Source organism: Crocuta crocuta, unplaced genomic scaffold (assembly GCF_008692635.1).
Source record: "Crocuta crocuta isolate KB4526 unplaced genomic scaffold, BGI_CrCroc_1.0 scaffold125, whole genome shotgun sequence".
Classification (NCBI taxonomy): Eukaryota; Metazoa; Chordata; class Mammalia; order Carnivora; family Hyaenidae; genus Crocuta; species Crocuta crocuta.
Genome location: NW_027531143.1, coordinates 7,290,881 through 7,305,316, shown reverse-complemented (window position 1 = coordinate 7,305,316; position 14,436 = coordinate 7,290,881). Strand labels below are relative to the sequence as shown.

Genomic DNA, 14,436 nt, shown 5'->3' with positions numbered 1-14,436 from the left:
CCCTTATGATTCTGATTGAATTATTCAATTTTATGGATTAATGCTTCATTTTTTGGTTTTAGCAAAACACACTGGAATATTTAATATAGTTCCCAACTAAATAATGGAAACTGACTTAAGTAACAGACAACAAACAAAACATCTTTTTGGCAGTTAATGTTTTTCATACAAATGTGACATTTTCTTCACCTCTCTTAATGTTCCATGATAGATAATGCCTAACTTTTTGTGACTGCTAGAGTGACTTTTTTTTTTTTAATGTTTATTTATTCTTGAGAAATAGAGTGTGAGCAGGGGAGGGGCAGGGAGAGAGGGAGACACAGAATCCGAAGCAGGCTCCAGGCTCTGAGCTGTCAGCAGACAGATCGTGACCTGAGCCTAAGTCGGACACAACCAACTGAGCCACCCAAGCGCCCCATAGATTGACTTGTTTTAAATTACAAGTCATACTCTTAACATTAGTAACGATGGTATCTTCATAAAATATAATATTTAGAATTAAATATTTGTTAGTGAAAAAGATACACGAAATGAAGATTTTTGTGGTAGGAAAATAGGTGTTCAAAATTTAATCTATTATTAAAGTTCATTAATTATTTACAATTTCAAAAAGATTTTTGTCAAATGTAAATGGCTCTTTTTATACACAGTCTTTAGATCTTAGTTACAATTTAAAAGTACTTAAATTATGTAGAATTTACCTCATCCAATGTTTATGAAAAAGGATCCCTGTGTACTTGGTATGTTGCCAATTGCCAAGTATTTGTGATTAAGAATTTGAAACCACAAAATAGTATCCCTTTGTGGTAATTAATAAAGATAACATATATGCTATCAAAGGCACAAATCAAAATTACTATAATATTAAAAAATGTCAAGAGTTTGTAGTGGCCTATAATTAGTATCAAAATTTGTAATTATATATTATAATGGAAATTAATTCTTTGTCCAATTTAGGTATATATAAAATTATTAGCAAATCAAAACATAATATCATGAAAATATTATGGCAAAATTCCCATTTTAAGCTTAATTTTTAAAATGCAACTTGAAAGTTTAATGCTACTTTAAAGTTTCTAAAGTAGTAAATTACTTGGGCAAGAATCATGATTTTACATAACAGTACTTTTAAATCATAGAAAATTTTAAATATCCTTACCGGAGTAGGATTTTCCCACTTTTTAAGAAAGTCTTCTTTGGCTTTGGCTAGAAACTCTTTCACTGAAAATAGATTAAAAAAAATTTTTGTTGTAAGAATATTTATATTACATGTAAATATAATGTCTTTAAAAATACAGACTATGTCAACTTTTGTTGCCATGAAACATGTATTCATAACCATGATAATAAACTAGAGAGCAATTTAGTTTCTCTAAACAAGAAGGAAATATTTTCTTAAATTTCTAAGAATCTCTAATACTATTCTATATGGAGATCACTCTGATAATTTCAAATCTCATAATAAAAATGTTGTTCCTGAAAAGACACTTGAAAGTAATATAAAAATGTTATATATCAATGTAGATCAAAACACTGATTGTTAATATGCCAGCAGCGATATTAGCAAAGCTATGAAATGTAAGAACTGAAGCTATCTGGTGAATGTGAACTTATTGATTTGTGGGGTTTCAAAAATAACTGACTTTGATAAAGCGCTGTTTTCAGGTTTATAAGAATTTATGTTATTAGATTTGTGTTTTCTCTGCTGAAGGCAGAGACAAAAGGGAAGAACACAGGCTACATATAAAGGATAGCCACCAAAGACAAAAACAGAACAAAACACCAAAACAACACACTTGATCTTAGCCAAAAGGCCGAGAAGCAATACAAAACACCAAAACAAAACACTCAAACAGCTTAAAATATCTCATTCTAAATTTAGAACAAAACTAAATGCCTGAATGCCTAATCTAAAATGTACACAAAAGTAAAGCATTCAAGAAAACCAGATGTTTATCTAGTGATCAATAACAGCTACATTATTAAGCTGTGGTTTGAAGTTTTAGATTTGTTAAATGACAAATCATTTAAAAGGTTTCCTCTTTTTCACTTTTTTTCCACAAAGTTTCCATAATGACTTCTGTTTACAAAATTACTTCAGGCGTTTAAAAACAAATAGGAAAAGGATTCCAGAGATAAGATGGCATTAACAAAATGTATTCTTGTTCCTACAGTTCGGTCTGAGAGCAAAACCTGGCGATTCAGGAGGTATTTATTTTGGTATTTCTTTTTGCTTGAAAGTTCTGAGTATTCCTCGTATATCTAAATCTAAAAATGAAGAAGACAATAGAATTTAAATAGTGTTGAAATAGTAAAAGGCTAGGCAAAATGAACTTAGAGTGGCACCCTGGCATTTATTTCAGAAATACTGAGAGTGATGATGATGTGGATGATGATGAGGATGAAGAAAGACCAAAGTAACAGTGGAAGTCAGTAGCTCATAACTTCTTTAATGAGGTCATCTAATGATGTAGTGATATTAAAGTGAGACATTTTAAGATATACATTATTACTTCCTCCTTTACTTTTTGTAAAGGAACTTTGCCAAAGCACTGTTACTAACCAAAGAGACTGCTGGTTTTCTAAAGATTTTGAGATTTCAAAATGGTGAAGACAACATCAAGAGCAGACATTAGTTTTTAAGTGACACTAAAGTGTTCATTTCTGAAGACATTATTTTACTACTTTATATAAACTGTCACTGTATTTTGCTGTAAAATACTCTCAAAATACCTATTTTAGAAAATTTGAGAAAAATAATTTTTAAAATTAGAATCTCCCCATTGTATGAAAATCTCCTCCACCAAAACAATGAATCAAATAATTGTACCTAATTATGCAAATATGATCTAATTCTTCCCGGGGGTGGATCTGGGGGTGGAAATCCATTTTGAGTTTAGGACGGTTCAAGTCATCCTACTTCTAAAAGTTAGTGTACTAGTTACAACTGAAGAGTGGTTTTATAAGTAAGATTATGTTTATTTAATTGATTTATTCTTTTGCATGAGCAGACTTATTTGCAATGGCATTGCCTTAGAGATGACAGCTATAATAAATTAAAAACATAATTTCCTGCTAAATGCAACTGTGGCTTTTAAGAAACAACAATTTGTGATTCCCAAAATATATATCTGATTTCTTTTGAAAAATGTTTTTGGTTATCTTCTATTTATAGAACTTGCACATCACATTGAAGTATAAACTCTCCAGATGCCTGCATGAGTATAGATAATTTGGAGACAAGGAAGAGAATTAGGGAAAGGAAAAAAACATTCTCAACGTCCTGTTTCAGCTTCTCCTGTCACTTCCTGCTAAGTGGATCTGGAGTTAAGAAAAAAGTAACTGGTCTAAAGAAGGACTGGTAGTAATGGCCAAAGATGGGACATTGCAAAAAACTTCCTTTTTCCTACTTGGTGAATGAGCTAGATGAAAAATTTCAGGTACTATTGAGTTTCACTCACTACCAGGATATTCAGGAAATTCTCTGAAATATTCTCTGTACTCATCAATACTACGGGTTCACTGTTAAGTAACATTATAGAAAGTAAGCAACAGTTCTCAAAAAGGTCTTATGTGAAAATGATCAGAAATAGATATGAATCAAAACTATTAAATTTTGTTAATTATTTCAACAAATTAAGAGATTCCCTTTTAGAGTCAGGATGAGTATTAATTATAATGTCATTAAATGCTTCCATGAAGCAAATGCTGTTCAAAACATTTTTTATCCCCTAAGTATATATACAGACAGTCTCTAGTTTATATGTGCACTATTTAGATGCAAAAATGAGCAAAGTTAACTCTGTAAAAATATACGTTAATCAAAATATACATCTTATAAATATAAACACCAGAAATAAAATATTTCACAATATGCTGGGTTATAAATAACTCTAAAACAATAGGCAATCTAGAACCACATGTATTTGCTTTGGTTTTTATTATTTTTAGAGAGTGGTGAATTTCACTTTCTAAATGTTTTCTCTGGTTTAAAAAATTTATACCCACTGACATAAGGTGTTGGCAGCTAATTAACAAAATAAGTGGTGGGAGACATGGCCAAATTCAAACACTGCAGCACATTCAATCCCAATTGGAAATTTTAAATATTTTGGTTTTCTTATTGTGTTCTAATATGTACACAATACCTATATTTAACCATTTAAGTCATTGTGATAGCCTGAAATAGCCATATGTTTTGCGGCTTGGCACATCTGAGTTAGAATATTGGCTCTAATAGTTCTTAGCTACACAATTATGGGTAGCTAAGCAGCTAACAGTGATTAGTAACTCTCCGCAGGAAAAGATCTCAATGAAGAATTTTCCTGCAAATATATTTTGTTCTGCAATGGTCAATAATGTACTATAAAAAATGAGAAGTGCACATCAAAAATTAAATCAGTTCTTCCTAGGAGTATATATTATCAATTATATATTTTTCCAAATAAATGTATTTTCTTTTCAATTTGTATCATTTAAAGAGATGACATTGTATTCTAGAGAAATGAGCATACCACAGGAATCTATTCCTACATATAGGAATGTTTACCCACACTCATGAGATAAGGAAAGAAGAAACAAAGTGATAATTTTTATGTGTTACTAGAAGTATACAAAAAATTTAATTCTTACCACTTGCAAAATATTTTATATTTTTATACACAGGACATAGTTTAAAAATTAGATTACAGGGGCGCCTGGCTGGTTCAGTCGGTTGAGCGTCCGACTTCGGCTCAGGTCATGGTCTCACGGTTCGTGGGTTTGAGCCCTGCATCGGGCTCTGTGCTGACAGCTCAGAGCCTGGAGCCTGTTTCAGATTCTGTGCCTCCCTCTCTCTCTGATCCTCCCCTGCTCATGCTGTCTCTATCTCTCTCTCAAAAATAAATTAAAAAATATTTAAAAAATTAGATTACAAAGTTTATTTTAAACATTAGGAAGTTTCATTAAAAAGTCAAGTATGGCATATCTTTATTCCATACTATGCAGATAATTTTACAATAAATAAGAATGTTTCACTAATTAAATTTAGAGATGTATTAGGCACTTTTGGGTTCTGTGTTAAATATACTACATTACTGCTGGTTATTAAAAAAAAAAAAAGAGCATGTTGTTAGTTACAGCATACCATTATCCAGTGCTTAAAAGAGGTTATCATTCATGATTTGGAAGAAGAGTTTAGAAATCTATTACTATTACAGATTACAATTACTCCAGATGTTTATTTCTCTAGTTTTTCATAAGGAAATAAATGTCACCTCCCTCTCTAACATGTCTTTTATAATAAAAACACAACTTTATTAAACTTTTATTTAATGTATGTCAGAAAAAAATAAAAGAGAAACAGAAAATAGAACCAAACAGAATATAAACTTTCTAGGGTAAATATTCAAATAGTAGCTGTTTTGTCCAAAATTTACAACAGTATATTTTATTTAAAAAAAATCCATTAATCTGAGTTATCTAATTTAAGTGGTGTGTATTAATCTTTCTTCTGCTACCCCGTACAACTCCCACTACTTTACAGGGCTAGATCTGTTGTTTCTACAAGGGCACATAAAAACTGCGGTATAAATCATTTCTATACCAAACTCAACATAAACGAAACCATTTCCTCCATCAACTAAAATATTTTATTAACTCTGTATACTTTATAAAAATATAACTTATGTGGAGTTTAACAGTTTGCAAGCCAAAGAAAAAGTTGTAAAGGTAACATTTGTCTTATTAAAAAGTAGTTGCCTACCAGATATTTCTGAAGAGGAGCAAGCTTGTATTAAAAAAAAAATAAATTAAACAATGATTAAATAACACTCACGAAAACAACATATTAGCACGGAGTCACCTATGTACACTTTCTAAAAATATTATGTATAGAAATAAAACATTAATACAGAAGAAACTCATTTTTTTGACAGCACATATTCAAATAGGACATATTACAATTAAATGCTAAAGAAATAAAATCAGTAATTATTCAGTGTCAAAATCAATACCATTCTAATTCTTAAAACAACTAACAAACTTTTAACTCTCATAGCAATAGTGCTAACAACCTGAGGTAGTATATATGGAAATAAACAGCCTGTAACTATTGCAATACCATCACTGGACTTCTGTTATTTATTTGAAACTCTACTGTAGGAAAGACTATTAATTTTAATACCTTGTTAAGTCCCATTTGAAAGATATTAGTGTCTTTCAGGCATTTACTTCCTTGGTGCTAGTTTAACAATCAACAACATTTATTGAGCACTGTTTAGTGGTGTCAGAGATTGAGCTAGACTTAGGGAACACTACAAAGAACACATATTATATTCCCATTGTTAAAGAGGTGAAAAGCTAATGGGGAGAGAGATGAAGCATTATAATGCAATATGACAAAAACTACAACTAAGGGAATTATAAGATACAGAGAGAGCTCATAAGAGGAAATTCTTGGGTAAAAGTAAGGCATAGAGGACATAGCATTTATGCTGAGTCTTAAGGATAGAGTTCCTCTACTAGTTAAAGTTGAGGAAGAAGACATTCTAGGCTGGGATGATCTTGTGTAAAAGGTGTGGAGGAAGCAGCACGACTTATCCAGCATTAGCAACTGACTTGCATCGCAGCAGCATAGGGTAGAAGTGCACTGTAGCAGCGAGGGGCAAAGTGTGTAGGTAAGAAGGTGCCCAAACATGAGGGTAACTGTTTGCCATGGTGATGGTTTTCAATGTGTAGGAAGGAACGGGAGCAAACAGAGTTAGTCACAATTGATAGAGCCTATTTTCTTCTGGGAAGCAGGAAGCAAGATCATTTGCTAAGGAAGAGGGGAGCCAGATGGAGTAAGGAGAAGTAACAGTGGGGGTTTGAGGCCTGGGGCTTCAACCTTGATGGCTATGTATGTAGGGAATAAGGGAGGGGGCTAGTTCTCTAAAATTTCCTACTAGGGAAGGAGAAAGTATCAGGTAACAATAAAGTCTCTTGGTATCTTTTTTGATAGAATAGTTTAAAGCTTATTACTTTTTCAGATTATAATTCATGGGCCTCCTGATCTCTGCAATTAAATTATTTTCATCTTCCTCCTTTATCTTAATAAAAGCATTATGCTAAGAGTTATTTGGTATGTATCAGAAAGCACAGAACAGGATGGAAACTGAGGTTAATTTCCTATGAAAATACCAAGTTTCATCAGCAAATAAGAGAACAGTACAATTCCTTCCAAAACCTTTGGAAAGTGTAAATCTGGCTGAGTGTGTGTTCTGCCACCCCTATTTTAAACACCCACCTGTTTAGAGCTCTACAATGGTTATTTCTAAGAATAACCCCACACACATACACTGCACTACAAATATTTCCAGTAAACTAAATATAAAACATTCTAGTTGCCACAAAATACCTAATAAAAATCCAATTTATAGCAACAAAGCAACAGAATTATTCCGTAAAAAATGGTTTCCTACCAGATGCTTCTGATGATTTGCGTGCTTGGTCAAAAGGAATAAATAAGTTAAACAGATGAAATAACACATCAAATAACATACCCACAAGAAGTATCCCATATGCTCATTAGTATATTTACACATAGAAATAGAATGAAAAATACTGGGGGATCCATATTCAAAAGTGTTTTATCTAAGGATTACAATACATTCTTTGGAGATATATTTTTTGACCAACCAAATCCTATTCTAGAAATCTAATAATGAAACATCATATTTTATCCCTTAAATGTGTAGAGCAGTACGTTCACTTTGCCAAAAGGACACTTTAGTTGCTTCACCATATTCAAGGAAGTTCACTCAGAGCAAGTTCACTGTAATCCCAAAATTGATAGTGAGTGTAAAAAACAACTTTAATTACTGCAATTGTATTTGTACATTTCAGTGGATGGCCCCAGGCCTACTTTTGTTTTCTAAGATACCATTTGGTCTTGCACAATGTCACACATGAATGGGTGTTTGGAAATTTAATAGGCAATATAAACTATATTTCCTATTGCAATATCTATTTCATTCCTCTTTCTTTTTCTTATGCTTTTCTTATTGGTTAATTCTTTATCAAGTCTTGGTTACAAGTGAACAGTATAATTGACTAACTTTCACTACACTGTTACAAAATAATTTTTGTGAGACAAATTATGTGAGACATATTTAAATTAGCAAATTATAGAAACACATTAATTTATTTAACTAGTATCTACATAAGAGAGATGAATACACCATAATCCACATAGTGTACTAATTCACAGCTCACGATATGTACATACTTTCTCTCCCAACTTGCTCTCTCTTTAAGGATGCTATGGATTTTCTTGGCCATCCAAGTCATTTTTGATTGGAGAAGCTGATGCTGATAGGATTTTATAATAAAAACTTAAACTAAATTTATAGTCATAATTGACCCAAGCAATCTTTAAAATGCTCTTTCAAATGTACTTTACTTTCTTAATTGCTCACTGAGACTTTTTCTTAGAGCAATATTGTATCTATCACAGTCACATGCTAAGTATTTTCCATTCAGTTCTGAATTAAAATATTCTGTCTTGCTACCAGACAGTACAGAGCCAAGGGTAGATCCCTAGTTGATAGGGTGTGTACATTTTCAACTTTACTAGACAGTAATACAGTAAGTGGCTCAATATATATTGTGCAAGTTTATTTTGCCACTATATCTTTGATGATCCATACTCTCAGCAAAATGTGTTACTAATATAATGGGTATGAAATCGTATCTTTTTTTTAAGTTTATTTATTTTTGAGCGAGAGAGTGAGAGAGAGGACCAGCAGGGGTGGGGCAGAGAGAGAGAGAGAGAAAGAGAGAGAGAGAGAATCTCAAGCAGGCTCCACAGTGTCAGCACAGAGCCCTATGTGAAGCTTGAACCCACGAACCGTGAGATCATGACCTGAGCTGAAATCAAGAGTTGGATGCTTAACCAACTGAGCCACCCAGGCGTCCCTGAAATCATACCTGCTTGTTAAAGATTAGGTAAATGTCCCTCAGTAAAATTTTATAATTCTTTTCCTTAAAAGTCTTATTATACTTTATTAGATTTAGTTCTAGGTTCTTTAGAGTTTGGGTTGCTATTGTAAAATGGAGTATTAAAAATTACTAATTGTTTATTACTGATGTATGATTGATGTTTATATATTGATCTGATTTTATTTGGCAAACTCTCTTATTAATTCTAAAATAACATTGGTAGATTCTCTTGAATTCTCTAAGCAGACAGTCACCTACCATCTGTGAATAATGACAATTTTGTTCCATCCATTTTTATTGCCTTACTTACTATGCAGGTTATGACTAAGAGTTCAATATTGCACAGAAACAGACAACTAGCATCCTTTTCCTGTTCCTAACTTCAGAGAAAATGTTGCTAATTAATTTTCTTCTCCCATACTTTACTTGTAAAGCTATATTTGACTCAAATAAATTTAAGAGTATCTCCTCTTTTGAAATTCTTTGAAAGATTTTGTACAAGACTTACATTTTTGTTTTTTGAATATTTCCTAGAACTTGATTGAACTGCCTAGTATAATTGTGTTAAGTTTTGAAAAAATATTTTAATTATGATTAAACCTTAAATAGGTATAGTTCTCATCAGTTCTTTCAAAACTGTTTTCCATGAACTAACTTTTGGTTCTGATGGATTTTTATTTTCTATTCTCCTGATTTTTGCTCATGTCTTCCTTAGTCTTTTTCTTCCTTTGATTAACCATGCCTTGCTTTCTCTAACTTATTTACCTGAATACTTACATTATTAATGCCCTTCTCCTTTCCTAATATAAGTATTTAAAAATTTGTCTATAAATCCATTTTAGCTGCACCCCACAAATTCTCGTAGATAGCTGAATTTTAACTTTATTTCTGACCTGAGTTGTTTGAATGTTTTAAATCCCTAAATATAATATTTGTGTGTTTGTTAATGTTTAATTAGTCTTTTTTTTTTTTTTTTACTGATTATACTTAATTGCTTCTGGGCAGAGACCAAAGCCTATATGTCAATTGTTCAAAATATTTTGAATATATTTAGTTGAGCGCTCTATATATTTCTGTGTATTCTCCAATTATTAGGTGATTATACTAGTTATACTAGCATAACATTCTTTATAAATATTCATAAATCTTATATATTTACAATTTCTCTTTCTAAATGGTCAATTTTGTTTTATATGTTTTGAGGTTCTGTTAGAGATGCTCGGTATTTTCTCATATATATATTTATGTGATTATTAATTTTAAATGGTAGTCTGTGACAATTCTACTCTCGACATTCTTGGAAGGGTCTAATCTTGTATTTACTGAATATTGTTTGTAGCAGATGTGTGTGTGCGTATCTATTTTGATTTTGGATAGTGAATTTATGTTTAATTTTTTAAAATGTTTATTTATATTTGAAAAACAGAAAGAGAGAGGGGCATAGAGGATGAAGACAGAATCCAAAGCAGGCTCCAGGCTTTTAGCTGCCAGCACAGAGTCTGATTAGGGGTTCAAACTCACAAGCCATGAGATCATGACCTGAGCCAAAGTTGGACATTTAACCGACTGAGCCACCCAGGCATCCCTGGATTGTGAATTTAAAGTTCAGTTGGGCTTTAACTTTGATAAACCTTCAGGGCTTGACTTGGGAATATGTTTTGTATTAGCTTCTGTCTGGCATCCAGTGGATATTACTAGCCTGGGACTGTTACAATAATGTATTTTATTTTATTGGTGATTCTTAAACCACATAATTAATACAGATTAAAATGTGAAATTTACTGGAGAAACAGTTGATTACAAACCCTCAGGAGAGGCATCCCACACACATACACACAAACACTCCTCCCATGTCCCCAGGAATCTAAGCCAAGAAATACAAGCTTCCTTATTTTTTCTGTTATCAGTGGAGAGGTTTTATTTTCTCATCTATGCTTTCACTCAGGTTACAATCCTTTGAGGATCCTGGCTTTATATAGGGGTCTAAGAAATCCCAAGATGCATGGATCTAATAAATTGTTTTCTGTCTCTGTGAGGCCATTTAAAATGAAAGCCCTTTGATTAGCCAAGGTATGAAAATCTCAGGGTAGTCAAAGTATGTTTCCTGTTATACCTATGGATTTCATTTACCACTTGAACTTTTTGTACACTGAGGATTTCTATTATATTCTTGTAAATTCAGATATTCACTTAAAGGGATGCTTGATACATTTTATTCAGCATTTCTAGATGCTGTTGTATTTTCATTAATCTTTGCTCTAGAAAGCTTTTCAAATGATCTAATCTAAAATGTTTGGATTTTTTTTCTTTATAAGACACGCTTTGTGTTAAGTTGTAAGAGGCAAAGATGTCTAGATGTTTGTAGAACTTTTTATCTTAGAAATTCCACTCAGGATTGGGGCACCTGGGTGGCTCAGTCAGTTGAGCGTCCAACTCTTGGTTTCAGCTCAGGTTATGATCTCACAGTTTGTGAGCCCAAACATAGGGCTCTGTGCTGGCAGCATGGAGCCTGCTTGGGATCTCTCTCTCTCCTTCTCTCTCTCTTCACCCTCCCCCCTTTTGTACACTCTCTTTCTTAAAATAAAGAAATAAGCTTTTTTTAAAAAAAGGATATACTTAGGTGTTGGTGTTTGTGTTAGTCTTCGTCAAAATACAATGAGCTCTTTGATCTACAGATTCAGGGTTTTTTCCCCAAGTAAGGAGTTTTCCTGAATCATATTTTTTATTATTGTTCCTGTTTTATTAGTCATTATCTATTCTGAAGGAATGCTATTCATTCAATCTGTGGAGTTTCCTACTTTTATCTAACACACTTTTTACCTCATAATTTTTATCCTGTCCATTCCCCTGACATTCTAGTAGGATATATCAAGCTAGTTCTTTACATCATTAATTTACTTTCCTGCAGTGATTATTTTGCTTTTTAACGCTTCTAATGCAGCTTTATGTTCTGCAAATCCCAGGTTCATTTTCTTATAACCATCCCTTATTATATCATTATTATTTCTTTTCGATTCCTGCCTCTCAGCCAGTTCTTTTCAACCTAGTCTCTCTTTCTTTTATCTTTCAAATAAACACAGATTCATGTTCATGGGGAATTTTTAAAAATTCAACACAGATATCATCTATAATTTCTTATTTTTAAACCCTCCCCACAAATATTTTCTAATAATCACTCTTTTCTTCTTGAAGTCTGTGATATATCCCTAAGTGATGCATTAGGCTCATTTACAGACTCCATATTGTTGTTTTTCTTACTTATCAATTTGTAAACAATGAGAAGCCTTTTAAAACTTTACAAATGCACCCAGATAAGGTAGATCCTCTCACCTCCTATTTTGAGAGTGTTAGAACCAACTTCTCAGATATTTTAATTGGTGCATATTCATATGATCAGTTAAATAATACAGGGACTTTCTGCAATGGAGTGGAGCTAGGACTACAGAGTGTCTTGCTGGTGGTGATACCCACCAAGTCAGGGAAGAGCCCTGTTATATCTGGAAGTCGAATAGCCACGTTTTCAACTTGGAATAGCTGAACAAATTCTTGAACGTCCCATACTGTTTTAAAATGAAAGTAATCACAAGTGTTGGATCTTCTACTCATCTCCCCTAGTGTCTTTCTTTTTTTTATTATTTTATTTTTTTAATGTTTTTTATTTATTTCTGAGAGAGAGACAGCATGAGCAGGGGAGGGTCAGAGAGACAGAGGGAGATACAGACTCTGAAGCAGGCTCCAGGCTCTGAGTTGGCTGTCAGCACAGAGCCCGATGTGGGGCTCGAACTCATGAACCGTGAGATTATGACCTGAGCCAAAGTCGGATGCTTAACCAACTGAGCCACCCAGGCGCCCCTCCCCCAGTGTCTTTCTTATAAGCTTCATCTATCCCTCCAAGTTAGTAAGGGTGAAACTGCTGTTTATTTATTTTCCATGAAGGCAAGCTATTCACTTTTTTTTTTCCCGTTTTTATTATTTATTTCTGAAAGATGGAGAGAGACAGCGTGAGCAGGGGAGGGTCAGAGAGAGAGGGAGACACAGAATCTGGAGCAGGCTCCAGCCTCTGAGCTGTCAGCACAGAGACTGATGCGGGGCTCAAACCCACAAACTGTGAGATCATGACCTGAGCCGAAGTCAGACGCCCAACTGACTGTGCCACCCAGGCGCCCCGAAGGCAAGCTATTCAAGGTAAAACTGTTAGACTTCGGTGTCTGATCTTCAGTCTGATAGTGCATATTTCTGGGCAAATCCACTTTCTTAAAATCAGAACTGATACACTGATTTTCCAGTTTTGTGTTCTTATGTTTTTAATCTAGAAAATAGAGACCCAGAAAGGGGAGTTAAGTAAATGTGTGTCCTCAAATTTGTAACTTTCCTGTCATTCATAGCAGGGTAAGCTTCTTCAGAGATTTGCTCTCCACTGGAGCTTGGCCAATAAGAGTTCTCATCTGGAATTTTGGAATAAGGATGCTAGTTATATTCTAATAAGCATATGAACCAAAAATTAAAATACATGACTGGTATTTTTCATTGATAATGTAAGAAAAGTACTCAAATATGGGTTGGTTTTAGTCATTCATTTATTCTAAAAGAATTTATGAATTTATTTCTATGTTTGGTGCATGGGGGTAACTATGAGAAAGACAAAGATGAACTCAGCACCACCCTCTACTTAAGGAGTTCAAAGTTTAGAGACTGTAAACTGACATGCCAGGATATAATTTCAGGATAATACAAATAATTGTTTTGGGAGTATAGGGGAATCACTTAACTATATAGAGTCAGTGAGGAAGGCACTGAAAAGCATAGCTGGTTTTCATAATTTTTATGATAAAACATATAAATATGAAAAGGTAGCAAGGAATAATATGTAGTATAGTATGGCTAGATCAGAACTTTATGAGAGAGATGCAGATAAAGCCAGAACGGTAGTTCATTGATCTTACGTGCCTTACTTTAAGGAGTTTAACCTTTATCTTAGAGACAGTAAGGAATAACTGAAAGTTTTCATGTTGGGTTATGAAATGGGCATATTGGCATTTAGAAAATGGCAGCACATTAAATGGTCTGGAGGGATATAAAACTGGAAGCTGAGAAACTAGTGAAGCAGTTACTGCAATAGGATTGAGAATACATAGAATGTCTAATTTTAGGCATTCCCAGTGTTAGTGAGACTAGAGAAAATTGAGTGAATGCCTGGGGTGGGTTAAAAACAAGTTAGGAATGACTACAAGACTTCTGTTTTAAATCCCTGTTTGGGCCTGAGATCATTAACAGAAATCAGAATCAATGAAAATGTAATAGATTTGAAATGGAAAGAGAAAATTTACTTTTGAACTGTACGTTCAGGTAACAACTGAAGATGTGGGCATGGATGAGATCATTCAGAGAGAATATAGCATTAAGAGAGGGCCAAAGATAGATTCCCGGAAAAACCTAACACTTAATAGGCAGGAAGGAGAAAAGAGTAGCTTTTTAACT

General features: G+C 33.3%; 1 protein-coding gene across 5 annotated transcripts in view; it reads right to left on the bottom strand.

Moving 5' to 3' along the window:
* Positions 1–14,436, bottom strand: part of PRKACB (protein kinase cAMP-activated catalytic subunit beta) — a 120,869-nt gene that overhangs the window by 35,149 nt on the left and 71,284 nt on the right. For 3 of the 5 annotated variants that reach the window (XM_077771044.1, XM_077771042.1, XM_077771046.1), the window contains exon 2: positions 1,160–1,221. In XM_077771044.1, the coding sequence (XP_077627170.1) occupies positions 1,160–1,221 (62 nt within the window). Of the gene's footprint in view, positions 1–1,159; positions 1,222–5,743; positions 5,768–7,439; positions 7,464–14,436 lie in introns of all 5 variants that reach the window. The other 2 variants (XM_077771043.1, XM_077771045.1) reach the window with 2 other exon arrangements.